The sequence below is a fragment of the Dipteris shenzhenensis genome, chromosome 10, assembly GCF_047967505.1.
Source record: "Dipteris shenzhenensis isolate YYH24624 ecotype China chromosome 10, Dip_SZ_1.0, whole genome shotgun sequence".
Taxonomy (NCBI): domain Eukaryota; kingdom Viridiplantae; phylum Streptophyta; class Polypodiopsida; order Gleicheniales; family Dipteridaceae; genus Dipteris; species Dipteris shenzhenensis.
In genome coordinates, this window is record NC_141605.1 from 5,377,172 (window position 1) to 5,399,521 (window position 22,350).

The 22,350-nt window shown below is 41.0% G+C and overlaps 1 protein-coding gene across 2 annotated transcripts in view; it reads left to right on the plus strand.

Moving 5' to 3' along the window:
* The first annotated feature begins 11,385 nt into the window (after positions 1 to 11,385).
* Positions 11,386 to 22,350, plus strand: part of LOC147897308 (ubiquinol-cytochrome C reductase UQCRX/QCR9-like family protein) — a 46,172-nt gene continuing 35,207 nt past the window's right edge. Inside the window, exon 1 of one of the 2 annotated variants that reach the window (XM_087380558.1) lies at positions 11,386 to 11,684. In XM_087380558.1, coding sequence (XP_087236684.1) covers positions 11,568 to 11,684 — 117 coding nt within the window. In that variant the 5' untranslated portion in view covers positions 11,386 to 11,567. The remainder of the gene's footprint in view (positions 11,685 to 22,350) is intronic. The other variant, XM_087380556.1, reaches the window with a different exon arrangement.

A 22,350-nucleotide genomic window follows, 5' to 3' on the forward strand; every position in this document is an offset into this window, starting at 1 on the left:
TCTAAGCATAGCAAATGCATTCTTTTTTAGCTTCTCCTTGTAATCTGCAGATGTCCTTAGACATATGAAATCTTGATATCCTATTTTGGATTGTAGCAATTATTCGATGTTTATGTCATGTGCGACATCTTTTGCTTGTAAGGGTCGGTCATTAAGTTGTCCTTTCCGTAGTCTAACCCATGTCGAAGAAAGAAATTGTTTGACTAGAACCTTCATTGTTTTGAAGAATACGTTCTCTATATTCATTGCAAATCTTCTGTCAACATTTTTAAGTTCCTACTTCACTAGACTTTGATAGTTCATTCTTGATGGTATGTTATACTTTCGTGTGTGTCCATATAGAATAGTGTTGGGAATGCTAGTTCCTCGCAGAATTTGTCTTTGAATAAGCTTAGTGGTGAGTATCCTTCTAATGGAGCAACCACTATTGGAAGTGCATGACTTGTTGCGTACTATATATACCATGTACAAGAGTGTCTATAGGCATGTCTTCCTCTTTTCCATTTTCATTTTCTGGATCAGTTGATTCATCATGAATGGGCTCCAACCTTTGCATTGTTGTTATATGTTCATACCAAGCAAGATTTATGTGGACATTATTTTCTTTGTATAGTGATGTGGTTGTACTTTGATTTTCTCTTTATTCCAACCATCACAACAACATTGTCATCTACAAAGTGAGGCAACAAATTATGTGCTCTTTCAACGTCTGCAAATACATTTATGACACTATCATGAAGACCATACTGACCTTCATATGTTAACTCCCTAATTTGTGATAATGGAATCCTAATAGAGATTAGGCATCCCTCTACTTTGTTCAATAGATGAATGTGCTTTGTCGGTGTAATCATTGTTGCGTTCTTTGAACTGAAAAATGGGTTCTTTCCCAATCTTTATTGCATTACAGCAAGTACCACAGAGCCTCAGTTGGTTGTGTGGGGCATCGATGGTCAGCAATGCATGTTCATGTAGGAATGAAGCAACATGTTCATTCACTGAGTGCAGCTTCATATTGAATGTTAATATATTACAACATGAACATGTGAATTTGGGAATTGTTCGTTTTGATAGTAAAACAATGTGTATGGTTTTACTGTGTAGAAATTAAAGGTATGAATGTGTAAGGAATTGTTCGTTTTGACAGTAAAACAATGTGTATGGTATGTTCATTTCCTTCCAATCCAATTTTCCATTGATTTAAGTCTTGTCCTTCACTTACTAGAAGTGTGAATTGTTGTTGAAATATATTTGAAAACCTTTGTAAGCAATCGACAATTAATGCATGTGAGGTGGATGAATTTCCAATGAGATGAAGAATTTCATTTTCATTTAATATTATTCTCTATAGTTCTTTCTTTGGTGTGCCTAATAATTTCCATGGTGTTATTCTTGCTTCCATTGTGACTATCGAATATGATCATAAAGTATTTGAAACATGGAAGTATAGTTCTCATTTGGGTAAAACTATTTTAGACATTTGAGTACATCAGTATTATTTGGCCATCGATTGTTAAAATCTATGTTCATATGGACATTAGGATCTTCCACTATACTCTCCATCACTGTGTTGTACTTGAAAATGATAGTGAGGTTATAGTACGTATTCAAGTATGAGGATTGAATCTTGAAATTGTCAATCTTTTATGCTAATTGTCAAGAGAGTATACCTGCTAAGTGGAATACACTTCGATGGCAATAAATTTGTCGAGATGACTGTGATGCTGATACAAATATTCGTGTTTGAGTTACAAGAAAGCATATAAAAATAGCTTCAAAATGGTAATAGCTAGCTCGCTCTTGCTTTCATGGTTGCTGGTGAGTGGAAGGAGGAGAAGGGAGGAGGAGGATAACCATCTATCAAACTCAAACTATTACAAGCAAAACTTTGCCGCTAGTCCACACACACAATGATCTCATCTTCATTGCTATAAACTGTGCTTCTAGCCCTTGTTGCCATAGGGTTAAAAAACACACACACACACACACGGAGAGGGAGGGGGGAGAGAGAGAGAGAGAGAGAGAGAGAGAGAGAGAGAGAGAGAGAGAGAGAGAGAGAGAGAGAGAGGGTGGGGGGGGGATTTTTCATGGCCTTACCTAGAGTCTTCGTGAAGTTTGGGCTTGATTCAAAAGAACTCAAAGTTCAAGGGGACCCATTGGTAAGGGGAGTTAGCAATCATGACAAATTTCCCATCAACAAGCCTATCAAAAAATTAAAGAGAGGAATCCTTGGCAAGGAAAGAGGATCTCAAGGTACACTCGAGATGGACTGATTGGCAAAACATTGGGTAAATCTACTCTACTGGATTGTGGGAATCAGTTGATAAAACCCATGTGTTGAATGCTATACTAGAGGAAGTCATGAGTACGGTACTAGACTCTAAGATGCTCGAAAATGGAGGAGAAGGTTGTGGAAAGCAAGGGGAGTCATGCATGCATGTAAGGGGGGGGTAGGGGGAGTAGGGGGTGGGTGGGGGCAAGGAGAGGGGAGGGGGACGGAAGGGGGGCATGTGCATAAGGGGGTGACATGGAGGAGTGGGGGTGGGGGGGAGAGAGAGGGGGCAGGGAGGGGGGGGCATGTACACGAGGAGCGGCAGGGGGTAGCAAATGAATTGGAACATACAAATCATTGAAAACAAATATTTAAGACTTCATAGTGACCATAAGGAGCATTCTAGTGAAGCTAGACAATGCCAACCCAATCATCATCATTTGAGATTTCAACACTAATTTGAAACACAACGACCACTCTCACAAACATTCCATAAGAATAATCATGCACTCAACTGATCAATGAAACAACAATAGTATATCAATCAACTTTGGACACATTTGGACCAACATCAATGACAAAGCAACTATCTTAGGAATGAATCATTGCCATTGGTCGTACCATTCGGCCACTTACAATCTCACCCTACTACCCACATTTGGTAGGCCACTGAAATTTTCCCCTTGTTTCCAATATCATTCATGCACAGCTTCCACTTGCCCAAAAATAGGAAGAGCCCTTCACACAACTGCAATGGAATTTCCCATGCATAGCACGAGCCCTTCGTAGAGCACAAGAAGCCAAAACCACTTAAGACCTCCACAAAAGGACAAGAACCTAACCCTAACACAGATTATATACCCCTAACAACACACTAACCACATACTAAACACTAGCTAAGCCTACTGTTAAGCTGGTTAAATTGACCAGATGAACTAAGAACCAATGGGATGGACTTTGCAGATGCGTGCCTTTCTTAGGTTTAATAGTAATAATGTATGGAGTGTCTAGATTTTGTGTGGTGTGGATTTCATGCCACTTGTGGATTTCTATTTTTGTGTGACTTGGTCGATGAGTGGGCTTGCATGCTATTGGATTGCTGGAGGTGCCACTCTCACTTTGTGGGCTTCTGTTGCATGCTGTCGGATTGGTGGAGCTGGCACGATTATTTGGTGAACCCATTGCTTGCAACAACAGAAGCTGTCTATGGAGCTTCTTACATAGCATTTATTGGAAATTGGTCGTTTGTAAGGGATGCCTACAAGAGTATTTAGCTAGCATCCTTTTTTAAGTTCCTAGTGCAGTGGTCATCAAGGTGCTTGCAGGAGCATAAATTGACGTGATTTATTCATTGCATGAGAGTAGTATACGGCATTGCTATAGGGTGTCTGGGGATTTCCATTTTGGTTGTCATGATAGTCTGTTCATCGTGGTTTTATGTGAGGCACCTTTGGTTTTCAGTTGTTTTTAGAGTGAGGTGGATGTAATCTTTGATTTTCTTGATGTTGAGGTCACCTAGCAGTTCGCCAGATATGCTATGTTAAATGGGTCTGTGGAGTGCAATCTATATGACGTGATTTTTTATTGCATTTGCATATAGAATTGAATTGGAACATGTTTATGTAAAGGACACTTTTAGACTTTGCATTGATAGCTATATAAATATGGCCTCATATGAAGAACATGAATATTTGAGTTTGTGAGTGAGGAGCTTAAGAGGAACATGTAATCTTTGTACACCAAAGTCTTATCTTTGTAAATCCTAAACTACATTTAAAACGAAATCAAGCTTGCCAGATTTCAAATGAGGGTCATCTTTAGTTGAAGCAAACACATATAATGAAATACGGAAAGAATTTCATCGACTTTTGGAAATTAGCGTGTTTTGACAATAGCTCGTCTGTTGTCAGTAGATAGGGTTCTAGACAAGCAAAATGAAAGGATGCATTGCCAACAAAATGCTCCCCTATAACCGCCGCATGTTGGAAGTCCCTCCCTATTAAATATGGTGGCATGAATTTTGAATTGCTCCCCACCACCTACCTTTAGGACTTCTCCAAACAGTAGGGTTGCTTCAAAAAGACCCATGTTTGATGTAGAACCTATGGAAAAAAAGAAGCCTAGGCATCATCCAATCCATGTGTAGAGTCACTTGCTTTTCCAGCATTGCATGAAGTAGATAGCTGGTTAGGAGAAGAGAAGGAGGCATCAACAATGAAAGTTCTTCAGCTTTTTGAGATAGATCTCACTATAAGAGATTGTGTTTTTTTATGGAAAAGTGTTAAAACAAGTATGGAACCTACATGCCCTACAACAGGACCTACCTTGAGTGCTTGAAAGTAGACCTTGTCGATAGGGTAGGCCTTGGAATCATCACTTTGCACATTGATGAGGTCTACTTTGGTGAGTTTGTGAAAGTCTTGAAGGTTGGGAACTACATTAGAGTCATGAAATTCTTAGTGTGCTCAAAGAACCCAAGAAACAAGGGTGGTACCACAAACTACACAATCACTTTTGACTCGTCCACTAAAGTGGAAAGAATTCCACCCTTTAATGTTGTGCCTGAGATATATCCAAAAGGATCAATTGGAGAATATAAAGAAAAGTGCAATAGGGAAGCCAACTACCCCTAGCCACTTTGGCCGTGAGAGTCATCAAACTAGGAGTGTCATATACCAGAGGAATGGAATTATTGTTGGAATGGCAAGCTTCTAGAAGATTCAAAATGATCACAGTAAGATTTTGACTATTGATTTTTAGCATTATTCATTCCCCTCTATTTTCTAAGTCAAGGGTGATTAACATTCCCTTGTGTTCACATTTGTGTGCAAGCAGCTCACATTCTAGAGCAATTAGTGCTCCAACTTCCTAAAAGTCGCAGAGAAGTTCAAGATTTTTGGTGAGGCATAGTTCATCTTGCATAAAATTGGCTACAAGGAAAAAATGCAGCCCATCATGCTAAATATGCTGGACATTACCATAATCATGCCCATAAAGGATCCCACTCTTACAGTCACTCTCTCACAAGCTTTCAACACCCATATTCAACAAATTGGATACGGGAACTAGGTTGCTCTTTTATATAGTATATTAATCAACATTAGTATTGTGCTCTCGTACTTGTGTAGCTCTAAACTTCTGCCCTCTACTTTTGAGTGTGAATGACTCCTATTATGTGTAGATATTTGGCAGGTTTTCCATCACTAGAATCAATTTTGATAGAATTTCTTGGGGAGATCCAAGATTGTGAATTGAAGAGAAAAGTGGACTCCTGTGACAAATCAACTTCCTTGATCAAAGTGTCAAAGGTGAAGGCCATGATAAGTACTACAGAAGGAGCTTCCCTTGATGTCATCTTGAAGGATGCAATTGTGGACAAGGTCCTCAAACTCCCTTGACCCTTTGCAAATTGTCTCCATGAGAACACGCACTTGCTCAAGTCATACTTGTTCAAGAAGAAGGTTGAAGGGCAATTTTTGATAAGCATGTTTGGATTGGTCACCGCTTTCATTGTTGGAAGAAGAGTAGCCACTATTCCTGCCAATGTAAGGGATTTCAAAGTTCTTTGTACAGTTCCTCTCTTTTTAATGCAACTTCAATCTATGGGTTTTGCTTATTCCTCTATTGTTGCTTGTCTTTCATATTAGGCTCTTTTCCACATCCCATGGGTCATGAGCTTTTGGCTCGCATCCTTTATGAAGGGCTAGTATAGGAGCAATTGCTTGCGATAGTAGTTGTATGGGTCTCTATATTTGTTGAACTTCACAACCCTAATGATCTTCGCTTTAACTCATTTCTTGCACGTGTTGTTATCGTTGTACTCCAAAGCAAATGTGTAGAGGCACACGTTGTCCATGTTTTGTCTTCTAATGTATTTGTCAATAATAGTGTTGCACCAGATCTCTGTTGAATCATTTTGTAATGCGAGTAGCTTGTCTCTACATTTTAGAATGAATGTCCTTTTTTGTTTCTCGTTCATGTTGATAAATTGAAATTCTCTGTCGATCTATGTAATGGCAATGATAGGGTAATAAATGAAGGTAGTTGTGTATGCAAGAACGCATTGCCCATTTTGTGCATTCTCTCTTGCGTCAGCGTGTTCTGTTGCATGCAAGTTTTCATGTGATTGTGTTGTCCATTTTTGTGATGTATGACATATAGGAGGAGGCTGCAGTATATGGATGCATAACGAAGTGAATGTCCATGTTTGATTGGCATTAAAAACTAATCTTCTTGCTGAATGCATTTGTGAAGATGTCTTTAGAATCACGTTTAAGAAATAGTGTTGGATTTGTTATTGTGGATTGCAACAAAAGTACATATGTTGGCAGGCCTATTTATAGTTGAGCGAGCCACTCGAATAAGGAGATATTGTTTTCAGTTTCCAAGGTCTCAAGTTCATGCTAAACCTTTTTGTGGACTTGTTAATATGTTGTTCTTTTTGTACCATGCAGAGGGGTAAGTATCATTGATTCATGCAGCGGTGGTTCGAGGTATTGGAAGCAACACAATTTACAATGCCCCTTAATGCAAATTGCCATGTGCATGTGCATCTGTATTTATCTCATGTTGTTATTTAAGAGGGTCTTGTCACACATAATGTGCTTGTCTATGAATGTTATAACCTCCTCAATGCTACTAGAGTCATATGTCGGTGCACTTTCTACCCACAAAATCCCATGCTCATGTTGGATTCCCCTGCTTTGGAACTCCATGATGAAGAAGTAGTCCACCACATTTTCAATCAATGATCAATCCTTAAGAATTAGAGACAACACATTCTGTAGCTTATGCACGTAGTATTTGGTGCACAATGTAGGGTTGTGCCTTACCAATTGGCTTGTGTCTTCACTTGATTGCATTTGTGCCTATGCACCTTTATTGTGATTGTAGGTTGTCCTCAATGGATCCCACAATCGCCTTGCACAAGAAATGTGACGAAGAAGGTTAGCAAACCCAATCGATGCATCATGGCAAGTGTATCTTTATAGTTAGGGGCCTTATGAAGGCTCTCAAAGTCTTTGTATCCTATTCCTAGTCACAGGTTTTGTTCTATGCATGTATTATCCTTGGCATAAAGTTGTTTGTTTTGCAACATACCTTTCCTTGAATGCACCCATATTGATTGCATTATCTAATGTATGGGAACTTTGGTGGATTTGGAGAACATTATGGGAAAACCTTGAGCATTTATGTGTTATTTTACATTTGACATTATCCAAGCATGTTAGCTTCTTATTGCCAATTGCTCTCAGAGATCCGAAGTAAAGTGTTGAAAAGTTCAATTTTTTGCTATGTATGTCTTTGAAAAGCTTGAGTGGCTTTTGATTCTTAGAGGGAGCCACATAAGTAGCTTGTGTTTCAAAGTCAATCACTTGTTCTGCACTTACCAGATTGTGTATCAAAGTGTCGGTTTGAATGTCTTCTTCTGCATTAGGTGCTATGGTCATCATTAGATTGAATTTCCAGTGATCTTCCACTTAGTGCGTGTTTGTAACACTCGTTGTCTATAGTGACATTGTTGGCAACATATAATGGCTTCCTTATTAGTGTATCGTGAGGGTCAATAGTCAAACCATACCATTTGCATACATTGATTTGTATTCTTATTTCTTATTTATTTCAATTAGTATCAAATGCTTATCATCGACAAATCGTGGGGGCACTGGTTGAGAGCTTTGGTTGTATCTGCCAACACTTCACAAAACTTCTTGTTACCCCTAATTGCCCATTGTAGGTCATCTCTCTAATTCGTGTGATAGCCAACCTTGGAGCTACGAGCTACTCCTCAATTTCATTCAGCATATACAAGGGGGACATAATTTCATTCAATGCAATTTGTGTCAATGTAAAGTATTTCGGAAGAAAGTTGCATTCTACAATCATGGCATATCCTAAAATGCCTTATTTTCAATGTTTGCTTATAATGTGTTCTTTTGCTCGTCACCCAATGAAATATTTACTTTGTTACATGCACACTTTGTTTTTTAAAACACAAGAGACAATCATATGAAGGCATGTCTTTTATTCCTTCTTGTATGACTTTAGGTATTTGGAGCAACCTCTAAACAATGTTGTATATTTCTCATGGCTAATATCAGCAATAAGAATTGTTCATCTTTGAGTTCTTAGAGGTATGGAAATATGTGATTATTTGTTGCACTGGATGGTACCTTGTTCCACTGATGGATTTTGATCATGTACTTCATTTCCAACTTTTCTAATTTGTGCGACCTTGCGTTTCACTGAAGACAATGTTATATTGTAAGAGGGATAGAAACATTGCATGGTCTTCATGATACTGTGTATTGGTTTCTCTACCCTGTACAAATACTTGCTTCAGGCATTCTTCCATCTTTGTTGTCCACTTTCTCCTCTTTGCAAGACATTGTTTGTGTTTGCATGGGTAACTAGTTAAGCTAGAATGTTGGACATAATTTGGAGCATTAAATTCCTCTCTGTTGAGTTTGATCTCTTATACTTTGTATGCTGTATGAAAGTTCTCATGAAACATTTCAATTTTAAATGCATATGTGTCAACTAATGTGGAGAATGCAAAGCAATTAAATGGGGACAATTGGGAGTCGGTGTTGTGTAGGTAACGTAGATACTCCTAATTGGTTATGCCTTCATATATGCTTACAAAGTTAGGGCCGTTGAAGAGCATGTTCTTTTTGTCTCTTACGTTAGCACTTTCTGAGGCTATTATTTCCTTCATTTTGATACATATGCAATTCCTGAAAGTGTTTATTGTTGTTATGTGATAGTTTAACAAATATGATAAGCAAAACAAATTGCATGTATTATGCGGGAAATTCTCCACAAATTTTGCATCCACATTAAGAGTTCTCACACTTGCAACACTTTCCATGTTCATTGTAGGAAGTGCTTATATTTGCAAACACTTATCACACAATAGCACACTCAAGTAGAGATCAATGAATTCAAAGGTTGATAGAACTTGTAAAATGTGAAAAGAAGGTGAAGTATAGTTACAGTTACAAGCAGAGCGTTAAACTGAAGGACACTCTAAGGAGCCCACAAATGGGAACAAAAGATAACATAGTTCCTTGTGAGGATGATGAGACAAGGAACGATTCCCTATATGACATCAACTTGGACATGCATCCATTGGCAAGGAATGATCAATTTGTTGTAACTTTAAAAAACCAACCACTTCCATCAACTTCAATCCCTCAACAAAGAACAACGAAAGATGTTTGACAACACCATGCTACCTACGTAAGAGAATACAACCCATAAAGACAATACATTTGTTTCTCATGAGAGGAGCAGGAATACATAAGACTTACTTGATACTCCTTATCGTGCAAGGGTTGCTGTGACATTACAATCACATGATCCCAAATACAGATCCCAAATTGCCCAAAGTTCTAACGCTTGCATACACAAGCAAGGCATCCTTTAGCATCAACAGCAACACAATCCATTCTACTTTGCAATTGCCCACACATACAAACAATCTAACATCATTATCAAAAGATAAGCTAGACACACTATGCACACTTTACTCGTCATTGCAAGTCCAGCTCATTGTCTTTGATGAGATCTCCTTGGTGGGAAACAAAACTTTAAACTTCGTAGACTTGAGAATGAGAGGTTTCAAACACAATCACGATGATTACTTTGGGAATGTTGATGTCATTACATGCGGGGACTTCTACTAAGCAAAACCTGTTAAACACTCCTAGGTCTTGAGAATGACTTGGAATGCGTTGCCAATTATGCTCTAGCAATGTCAACCAACAAGATGGGTTGGTTAATGGAGTGGATGGAATTTTCATGGTAGCATCCACTCACATGGGCAAAGACATTGTGTGGATACTTTTGCCAATAAAACAAATTGGAATGCATATCGGAAATGCAAACATACATGCTTTCTAGCTGCAAATAAAAAAAGATTGGACTCCCATTTTTAGAATCACAAAAGAAGTTCAAATTGGGTCATCCAGGACTAGAATGCTCACTCGAGAACAATATCCCATACAACCGGTAGTAGCAAGAACAATCCACAGAGCACAAGGGCTAACTATGGACAAGGTAGCATTCTCGCCAGAAAAGCATGCGTGCACATCACCTTGCATACATAGCGCTATCGGGTGTGAGGAAAATACAAAAGATATACCTATTGGAGCCACTACAAAATGATAACTTTTACGTCCAAGACAATGTGAAGAATGAGATGGCAAGGCTAAACTAAAAAGCGACGTGGAAAACATTGCACGGATTAAACCTCAAGGGAGTCAACAATTCTGAGCTCATCATTCAATCACTTAACACAAGGTCTCTCCCAAAACATGCATAGAACATTGCTCACAAGACATTTCTCATGAATTCGAATGTCATATGCTTGCAAGAAACAAGAACAAAATTAGGACAACCACACATAGTCGAAAATTTCAACATAATCGAGAATTACTGACACTTCGAAACTTGCACCATAATTAAAAAAACCCACCATCATAAATAGTTTCACTACATACAATGACTAAGGAATGGAGATTACATGCATCAACATCACAACAAACAATCAAGAATACACAATTTTCAATATATATAGATCACCATCTCCAAGATACAACATGTTCATATCATTCCTCCAAAAAATACTAGCAAACATGGGCTCATCAAAGGCAGGAGACTTCAACATCGACATGTGCAAAACCACACCAGAATCGGCAAACCTTCAACAAATGATGGAGCAATTCAACCTAAAACTACAATTCAACGTATATGGCTTCCACTTGGAGATACAACATGTTCATATCATTCCTCCAAAAAATACTAGCAAACATGGGCTCATCAAAGGCACCTACGATACTAGTAGGAGACTTCAACATCGACATGTGCAAAACCACACCCGAATCGACAAACCTTCAACAAATGATGGAGTAATTCAACCTAAAACTACAATTCAACGTATATGGCTTCCAACTGGACAACATATGGACAAACATAACAAGCAACCGTGACTTCATTCACGTATTGGACAGACCACTTCATAGCATACATTTACATTTACATTTACATCTAAAGAGTGGCAATAATCTCACATAGCGAGCCACAGCAAGGCCCCAATGACTGGAGAGTGAGTGCGAAAAAGTATCCGAGAACATTTCACATTGCATGGGGTCCTATAATCTAAGTCAACCCTTAAGGTTGACATATGTAGGGCAACGCGTAAACGTTGTTTTGAGGGAAGAGCGTAGAGCGGGCGATCCTGTTTTCTGTAGCGTTGTCGAAAGGCATACAGGCACGCGGGCAAACATCTGCTATGGACAGACCCAAAGGATCCAAGATAGGCGTCCTCGATGCCGCCTTCAAACTTGTCACCAGAAGGAATTCCGTCTACGTTGCCTTCATCCTTGCAGGTGCCTTCGTCGGAGAGCGTGTAGGTCCCTTTTCTTCCTTTTATTGTTCGTAGTTTACACTTGCGTTCTTAGACCAGAGGATTCCTTAGAAATCGCTGAGCCTGAGGATTTGGTGGTGAACCATGCATCCTCTTGATCAGCACATGTTGAACATGCAATGCGGACAGAAAAATGAGAAAGCCGGCATGGATCAAGCACTTTTAGCGATTAGATGTACCTGTGTGACCTTTTCATGTGTCCAAATGAGTCCTATTATAATACCGTGTTGAACGGGATATTTTAGGAGGAGGCACAGCGACTGGATTCACAAGAATGTGCTCCTCCTAGGTGTGAAACTATAATCTAATAGAAAGGCAGTTGTGCTCTTCTTTTCCATCGCTTTACCAATGCGCCAAAGAAACTGCTAATGTTCGTATGGTGTTTACAAATAATCTAGACCCCATGTTTTTCAATCCAAGTTTCACGTCTGTGAATTTAGTTACGATCACAGATGTTGTCATAACGTTTAAAAAAGTTGTAGAGATGGAGGTTTTGCATATGCTTCGATTATCTGGTGAATTCTCGTTAGAGTGAGCACGCATTTTGATGCGACTCCGTGCCTAAGTATTTTTTGATATGGAAAAGCTTAAAAAAGGGGTTAGTACAGTCTTTTCCATGTAATCCTGTCAGGTATGGCTTGCTTTATGTACTTTGGAAATTTGATGTATGATATTAGTATGCGCTATTCTTTGTCAGTCAGCAAGAAACCCAGAGGGCAGCTTATGCTTGGGTATGCAATCATGACATGCCATAGTTGGGGTTGATGGATTATTGCTTGGGAGTGTGGCAAAGATCTAGGAGTATTCAATAGAAGTTTTGCAAAGGTTCAATGTGCAAAACAACATCCATATGGGAAACTAAGTAGGTTTACACTTCGGTGGAAGTGGATGCATACCTCTATAAAGCAACTAGTGATATGCTTGACACATAGTCGTCCTGAAATTGCACATGACAGTCGGATTGGTATGCCAATTTAAAAGGAACCAAGATGTCACATTCATCCCAGGATGGGGCCCACCATAAGGATGATTTGAGGCAGGTGTTACAGATTTTGAAAGATAATCATTTGTATATTAATACCAAAAAGTCTGTTTTTTTGTTGAGATTATCTTGGGTATATCGTCAAGGCTAGTGAATCAGTTTGGATCCTGCCAAAATCAATGGGAGGTTCCCTAGACAACTCGAGGTGCAGATGTTCATGGGTTTATGTCAGGCCTATCGCAAGCATATTTGCAAGCTTTCAGAGTATGTGATTCTGATCACGAATCTCCTTAAAGGGCTCAATTGACGTAGGCTGAAGGTGATATTTACAGATTCAGCTTTAAGGCATTTCAGCTTTTGAAGAAAGCAGTTACATCAGCCCCTATCTTTTTATGGCACTGTAGGATTAGCCCTTTGATTTTATTACTGATACCAGCCAGTATGCGATCGGCATAGTTCTTTAGCAAGATGGGCTTCTGATTGCTTTTGAGAGTTGGGAACTTATTGGTAATGACTTTAAGTACGACAAGGAGTTGCTGGCAGTTATCCATGCCCTCAAGGTGTGGAAGCATTCTCGTATGGGCAGGCATTCACCATCAAGGCTGATCATCAGTGTCTCAGGTGGCTATAGACTATGCCCATGCCCAGTGGTCAGTGTTCAGAGCACCAGATTCATTGGAATAGTAGTATAGAGGTATTATCTCAGAAAGGAGAATATTTTTGCCAATGCTTGTAGTCAAAACGGTTTGGTGTGCTTCATGAGCCTTCTTTTACTATCTGTAGAATCATTACCATGATTCTCCCGGGTTTGGTAATTTTGGCTCAAGGTCATGAATAACCATTGTCTTGGGGAGTTTGTTATCCATGATGGCTGGCTGTTTTTCAAAAGCAGGCTGTGTATTCTTCTCACACACCTGACAGCTTTATTGCCCGTAGCTCATGATTCAGTTGTAGGCGGTCATCATCAGTGTTCTTTTAAAAGGTGAATTTTAGAAAATTAGGCGCTCATTGGGATTTGAGACAAAAAGCTGGACGACCATAGCATTGTTCTTGCGGGTATTTTTTACGGACTTTGGTATGCAGTTGCACTTGTCAATCTCCTTTCACCTAGAGTCGGATGGGCTGACAGATGAGAGATTGTAAGATGTTATAGGCTACGTTGATTAGATGGTTAGTTGATTGTGCTACTTCATAGATCTTGTGAAGCTTCAACCTAAATAGGAGCTTTAAGAATTGCAAAGCAATTTTGCTTCAGCCAATGTGTAGCAAAGGCTAATTTTATTTAGCAGTTTTGGTTTTATTGGCCTTTAAATGGCTAAGTAATAAGTGGCTTTTAATGGTGAGGCCATAAGTTGCCACGTGTAATCTTCGGCTCGCCATCCCATAAGTAGACTTGTAATTGATGCCAGGCCCACACCTATAAAAGGGGGCTCTGTTGTACTATGTACGCAATTTATTTCTTAATGCAAACTGTTGTCACTCATTACAGCTGAAGCTTGAATAGCTCTAAGCTGAACTAGGATGCCTTCTCCTAACCTAGGAATCTTCCTTCTTAGCCCTGTTGCTTGTGCAGCCCATCACAAGCTGAAGACTCAACACATAATCCAGGTACACATGGTGATTTGCACATAAAGTCTGATATCCTCTTGTTGTTCTACACATTTAGCGTTCACTGCTGTCCATTCCTCACACCTAGGCTGTTGTACTAAGCTAAAACTAGCTGGCTGTAGGCTAGTCTAGTTGCATTGGTATCAGAGCCATTTTCTTGGGATTTAGTGGTCAATACTCCATTTTTGCCTGAAAATTGGAGCATGGATTCTTGAGCCTCTTCCCTACCCTGTGCAAAAATTTGTCGCAGGAAGGTGTCTCTGTCAACAGCTGCCACGTGTTAGCCTGTAAAAAGCCCTATTTGTCAAAGTGCAAGATTTTGGGGTTTTTTGCATCAATGGAAAACTCTTGATTTCCTGATGTGCTGGAATCATGAAATTATTAGGTTTTGACCCCAAATTGCAGTCATAATCCAGACGCAGGTGGAACTAACAGTCAGTCAACGATCTCCTGGTAAAATGCACCAAATTTTGTCATATTTGGCTTGTTCTGGTCGCCATAGCCTCTAGGTGCTGCTCCTAAACTTTCGTGGAGATCTAAGTTCAAATGGAGGAGTTATGAGCAAATTTGACTGTCTGGAATAGAAGAACTGCTGCGAACTTCAGATTACAACTCCATTTCGGGTCAGCTTTAGTGCCTATGGTCGCCCAGCTCCATGGATGCAGTTGATAAAGTCTGATAGTGATCTGATTTTTTGTTACTGAGAAATTCGAAATACAGTTGCAACAGCTAGCTATTTGCCAAATATTCTAGCGATTTCTTGCAATCCAGGTGCAATATTACAAATTTCTACACCTGATTGGCTCTGGTTCATTCTTAGCATAAGGATCGCCTAATCAAGTGGGAAATTTCAAGTTTTCTCTCAAAAATTTGACCTGCAAAATTAGGGCAAGACTGGAATTTGGGGCTTTTGGTACTACAGTCGCATACTTCCCAATCTATGCTAAATTGAGGGAGACTTACTGATATTCACCCTTATAGGGTGGTATTTTGGTTACAGCAGTGTATTGTTGTATGAACAGTGAAATCCTTCTATCACACTGATATATTGAACCCAAATAGTGCTTTTATATGCCCCTGTGTACTATTTGGGTTCTAAACAGTGCTTTTATATGTTCTCTCCCAATTTCGGGCTCTCAATAGTGCTTATATTGGTCCTTGATCTTCTTTATGGCTCCCAAGAGAGTTGGATCCAACTGAGATTAAACTGTTTTTTCCTTCTTTTGATTAAAACGTTTTTTGCCGATTCGTCGCCTCTTGTTGTCGTTTTCGGTGCCTCCGGTGTTGCTGCTCTCCATCCTCTTGCTTTCCAGCCTCTCGGGCCCTGGCACCCGTAGCCTGCTCTCCTCTCCATTCCTCCAGCCTTGAGGCTGGTAGCTGCTCTCCATCCTCAGCCTGCTCTCAGCTCTCCATCCCTCCACTACCTCTCCTCTCTTACCTCTCCATCCTCCTCCTACCTCCCATCCTCCTCCGACTCCTTCTACCTCTCCATCCTCTTTCACCTCCCCATCCTCCTTCTACCTCTCCATCCTTTCTCACCTCTCCATCCTCCCTCTCAAACTTCAGATTGTTGTAACTTCAAACTTGTTAGAAGTTAGAAGTTAGAACTTAGTTCATGACACATGTTGATTGTTGAAGCATCATTCATGGATAATAGATGATACTAGATTGATCAATCATCATAGGAATCTACTTGTGACACGACCCCAGCACTCCTGAAACCTCTGATCTGCAAGCAAACACAAGAACACACCAAACGTGAGGAATCTGAGCAGGATGCTCACCACCCATGACATCTATGGGATGCGATCTCGAATCAGGAATGTCTCCTCCGAGCCATGAGTTGAGCTACTGGCACAAATTCCCAACCAGGTCCTAACCAGCCTGGTGTCCCATACCACCAGGTGGCGCCTAGAGGCCTGGGATTTGCTGCTGAGCCTTGGGCTATGCTAAGATGCAGGCGCACGTCCGCGACTCAATCCAGGATCTGACCTAGCACCTGGGAATGAGACTTGCTCCCATGGGCTCTCTGAGAACTGAACCTTTGGGCCCCATATATAGACTCAGGCCCACAATGCGCCAAAACTATTGAAGACCTCTAATTGGTTTGTACCCTTGCCACTCAACACGAGAATCAAGCTTGCTTGGCCCTAAGCCTCCCCAGGCTATCTGAGCTAGTCTTGTGTACCCTAATACACATCAGATACCAATCCGTGCACATGACATACTTTCCCCTCCTCTAAGAACTCACTCTTGAGTTTGCTTAAAGACCCGAGAATGTCCCTTGGAGGTCCGGTAATGTCTCCTAGTTGCATCCTCCTCAACACGATCCTTCCACGTGAGCTTGTATTCCGTGATAGTTCTATTACGAATCTGTCTTTCACGAAATTTAAGAATACTCTCAGGTTCGTGTGGAATAAAAGTCAAATTTGTAACTTCTACTATTTCTTGAGGAGAAACAAGTTGATCATCCGCACCCAGTAATTGTTTCAGTTTGCTAAGATGAGACACTGGATGTACTTAGACATCAGGATGCAATTCTAGTTTATATGAAACTGGTCCAATTCTTTTAATAATCTTGAAAGGACCATAGTATCTGGGGGATAATTTCGGAACCAAACCAGTACTTAGGCTCTTGGATTCTTTGGGAATACGTAAATATACCATCGTCCCTTCAGAGTACTCTCTAGGTGAACGATGTCTATTAGCATAAAATCTGTCTCAAGCTTGGGCACTTCTAATAGACTCCTTGGCAAACTGCAACATTTCTTGCATGTCTTGCAAGAATGTCCTTGCAGTATCACTGGCGACTTAGGTTGAAACCCGTACATAAGCATAAAAGGACTGTAACCAGTACTCGAATGCTTTGCACTGTTATAAGCAAATCCTATCATGGGGAGATAATCTTCCCATGAAGACTATCTCTTAGAAACATATGCCCGAAGCATATCTTCAACCAATTGGTTGACCTTTTCTGTACTGCCATCAGAGTGTGCATGATCTGGGGAACTCATACTTAGAGTAGTTTCCAACTTCTCAAAAAAAAGTGTCCAGAAGTTACTTGTAAACTTTGAGTCCTTGTCACTGACTATGTTAGAAGGCAAACCATATAGCTTAAACAAGTGGTCCACAAACTCGTGAGCCAACTGAACAGCTGATATGGTCGATCTAGTAGGTAAGAATCTAGCCATTTTTGTCAGACGGTCGACTATGACCCAAATGGAGTCATGACCCTTGCGTGTTCTAGGCAAACCGAAAATGAAGTCCATGGAAATTATTACTCGGGATTTGCAATGGCTGTAATAAACCCGCGCTTCTAAGGCAATCTGCCTTAGTAACTTGACAAACCTAGCAACCTACCACATAGTTTTTAATAAATGCACGCATCTTAGGTCAATGAAAGGTGTGTTTCACAAGAGATAGAGTCCGATGTATACCTGGATGTCCAGCACTAGGAGCATCATGACACTTCAAGAGAATCTTGGATCGAAGATCCAAAACATCTGGCTCACATATCTTTAAAGCCATTTCAGAACAACAAGCCGTTCCTAATCATCCATTGACCTCCCGCCGCGTGTATCGTAGATGGCACAATCCCTAAGTCATGGAGCTCCCATCCTGGACTTTCTGCCAATAAGAATTGAAATGACTATCAGTTGCGCAAAGCTCCCTCAAGGATTGAAATAGGTCTAAGGATATTTCCGTAAATGACATAGTATTTACAAACTTGACTCGACTTAAGGCATCCGCCACACCATTCATGGAACCTTTTTGATAACGTATTTCAAAATCAAAATCTTGCATTAACTCTGCCCATCTAGTCTTTCGTCCCCTTAATTCAGATCCGTCACACACATACTTGATTGACTGATGATCTGTCAATACAAGAAACTTCGAACCATTCAAGTAGTGTCTCCAAACCTTTAGAGCATACACAACTGCATATAGTTCTTTTTCTAGTGTGGACCAACGATATTGGGTGTCGTCTAGCTTTTTACTCTCAAAAGCTACAAGTTTGTCCTCTTGGAATAAAGCTGCCCCAATCGCAAAATCACTCGCATCGACCTCTAAAACATAAGGCTGGGTAGGATCGGGTAATGCAAGAATAGGAGCTTCCTTGATAGTTAACTTCAAGGTTTCAAAAGCCTTGTTCAATGCATCATTCCAAGAGATCGGCTAGGTAGACCTGCGTGCACGACCTTTCAATATGTTGGTCAAGGGTGTCGTGATGTTCGAATAATTACGCACAGACTTCCGTAGAAAAATCGTAAATCCTAGGAAAGAACGAAATTGTTTCACTGTCTGAGGGATGGGCCATTCCAAAATCTTCTAGATACGATCTAGATCAATGCTAATACCTTCAGAATAAATCTTGTCCTAAGTAAATGATCTCCTTCATAAAGAAGTCACATTTGCTCATCTTGGCATAGAGCTTATGTTGTCTTAGAATAACTAAGACAATCCGGAGGTATCCAATGTGATCTTGTAGCGTTCGGCTATATACCAAGATGTCATCTAAGAACACGATAACGAATTTGCCCAAAAAATCTCGGAACAAATTGTTCATCATTTGCTGGAAGGTAGCAGGAGCATTGGTAGGAGAAGCATTGGTCAAACCAAAAGGTAATACGAGAAACTCGTAGTGGCCATACCTAGTTTGGAACTTCTATCTATGTGTTTAGCATACATACGGATTTGGTGATAACCCGTACACAAATCAATCTTAGTGAAGTACTTCACTCTAGCCAAATGGTCTATCAAATCATCAGAACGAGGAAGACGATATCGACTCTTAATTGTCACTTTATTCAATCGTTTATAATCTACACACATTCTCCACGAACCATCTTTCTTCTCTCTTAAGAGGACATGTGCACCCCATGGTGATTTACTGGGCGAATATAGCCCATATATAGATGATCTTGTAGCTGTGAAGCTAACTCATCCTCCTCAAGTTGGCTAATTCTATAAGGTGGAATACTAATAGGTTGAGCCCCAGGTACTGAATCTATGCGATGATCTATTGCCCGTTGTGGAGGTAAATCTTTCGACAGTTGAGCAAGGAATACATCCATGAAATCATCCAACAACATTCTCAATTCACAGTGTTCAAACACGCTTAAATCATTTTTGTTATTAACAGATACAACAAATGAAGAAAGCAGAATCAAAACACAATGATACACAGCATAATGAGAAGTGTTTATTATATTCGATAGGTCCCTGAGAAGAGGGAATATTATCACATTGAATACAAAATTGGGTGTCCTTATCCAAAAAAGAGAGTGTATGCTCTTTCCATCCAATCCGAATATTGTGGGTTTTAAACCACTCTATTCTGATTAACAAGTCCACATGTTCCAAGTGCATGACATAGCACGTAAGAGCAGCTATGTAGTCTTGAATCCGGATAGAAAGTGCGTCGACATTGCGTCCCAAAACTGCTTCCCGGTTGAAAGCTGCACCTCATAGGTGTGATCACTAGGTGTTGTGGACAGCCTCATCCTCTGCACAAGTTTGTAATTAAGAAAATTGTGAGGGCTGCCCGTGTCAAAGAGAATGTGACCTCTTTGGTCCCTTTTCCATAAACTCGGAAAAGTGCGTCGACCTTGCGATCCCAAAACTGCTTCCCAGTTGGAAGTTGCACCTCATAGGTGTGATCACTAGGCGTCCCATCCTCGTTTGTAATTAACAAAATTGTGAGAGCTGCTCGGGTCAAAGAGAATGTGAACTCTTTGGTCCCTTACATCTCCATAAACTCGGAAAAGGTCAAGGGGGCCAAATAACGAATTATTAAAAGTGCAATTACAAGAAAGTGGGTAGGTAATGACATTTACTACCTGTCATCAAAGCTTGGTTAGCTCCCTTAGCTTTGGTACCTTGTCCCGCATGGAGCTTTGGTCCCGGCGCTTGCAACTGGTTTTTGCGCTTAGGACAATCATTCTGCGTGTGGCTCCGTTTCTCGCATATAAAGCAATGTCCTTTCTTTAACTTCAAGGTGCGTAGGAAACGGGCTCGACCATTCTTCGTCTGAGTCGAGTTCTTCTTGGAGGCGTTGTTATTGACTTCGACTCCCCGGTACCAGTTGTTGACTGGAAGAACCTCCTCTTGTTCTTTCCACTCGTGTCGGCAGTAGTGGTTTCCTTTGCGTTGGTTATGGTATCATCATAGATGCACGCATAGTTCATGGCCTCTTGCAAAGTAGTACACTTGTTATTCTTGATCTGTAACTTGTATGAGTCAGGCAAACCATCCACAGAGGAACCTAACAAGGTGGCATGATCCATCTTTGTAGCTTTGGTCTGCAAATCACGAAATCTCTAAAGATAGACCTTAGAAGTCAAATTCAGCTTGGACATATCCAGGGCCTTGAGCTTGCCTACGATATCGTAATCTTCCTCCTCCTTCAGAAACTCTTTCCTGAAGACCTCTTCAAATTCGATCCATGTTGGAAGCTTGGTCGGAGTTCCTTCCACCACAATAAAGCCTTCCCTGACATATACCCTGCTGCAAGCTGCATCTTCTTTTCATCGGGGTAAGGATGAAACTGGAAGTGTACTTGCCACTTGTGCAACCAAGTGTGAACCACCTCCTTGGTTTTGGATTTCTGATCTTTGGGATAAGGATCTGGAGTGATATTTGAAGCCAAAGCATCCACATGTGTGAATGCTTGAATAGAGCTAGTCAAAAGTGAGAGTGAAGTCTCAATCCTTTGGAGTTGTTGTGTCAACCCCATTTGATTCGCATGAACCCGCTCAAACTTTTCATTGAGAGCAGTGGTGAATTCCCTGAAGGCAGTCTTTGTAATCAAATCATCGCAAAGGCCCTGGTCATCATCTGCATGGTAATTCATATCTTGATCACCCATAGCGACTCCGGGGTCTACTGAATCAGCCATGAAGAAAGTGGAGTAAGGGAAGAAAGGAAAAGGAAAGGGTAACACGAGGAAAGGGTAGACAGCAGTGAAGATGGAATCCAAGAGCAGGCAGCAAGCAGCGAATTGCCACGGGATTGCGTTAGGAGGAAAAAACGATGAAGTAGAGGGGTAGCGAGCTGACGAACTGGAAGGCGTTGAGAGGGGGGTTGTTCCGTACTGACAACTGCAGTGAACCAGCCTAGGCTGACGGGTTCTACTCGGAGATGGCGAGTGAAGAGCTAGCTGCAAGCATGATGGGGCTGAGCTGGAGCGTGAGAGATGGCCGCCACGACAACAACGCCATAATCCGTGGCTTATTGTAGTCTTGACTCCCAAAAAGCACACCCCTACTTTTAGTAGGGCTTTTGCTTTTTTTTAGCCTTCCCAACCTGAATTGCGTCCAACCCAGTCCTGAGAGATTGGCATCTGCTGCGCACCTCTTCCTGCTTCCGCCATCCCTAGTGTTCATCCGGAAGGATGCACGCCGCCTTCCATTCCGTCCTAGCTCCTGGCTTTCCCTTTGGCAGCTTGCTCCTCCTTCATTCCTTGTGCCATCCTCTTGAACTAACGATCCTCTCCAAAGCTCTTCCCTACCAAGTGTCCCTTCTTTCAGCCTCTCTTCCACTCCACCCTGCTTCCCTCGAATTCACCCTTCTCTCTCTCTCTCTCCTTTTCCTTCTTTCCCAATCTAGGCAACCACAACCCTTAAACGATGAACCAACAAGCACTTGCAGGGCATGAACATGAATTTCGAAATTGAGCCATACCTGGAGAAATCATGTCCAAATTTACTCGTGACAGAGATTCCTACCTCAGGAGTTGGCTCTGATACCAATTGACACGACCCCAACACTCCTGAAACCTCTGATATGCAAGCAAACACAAGGACACACCAAATGTGAGGGATCTGAGCAGGCTGCTCACCACCCAACCATGACATATACGGGATGTGATATGGAATCAGGAGATGTTCCCTCCAAGCCACGAGCTGAGCTACTGGCACGAACTCCCAACCAGAGCCTAACCAGCCTAGTGCCCCATACCACCAGGTGGTGCCTAGAGGCCTGGGATTCTGCTGCTGAGCCTTGGGCTACGCTAAGATGCAGGCGCGTGTCCGCGACTCAATCTAGGATCAAGCCTAG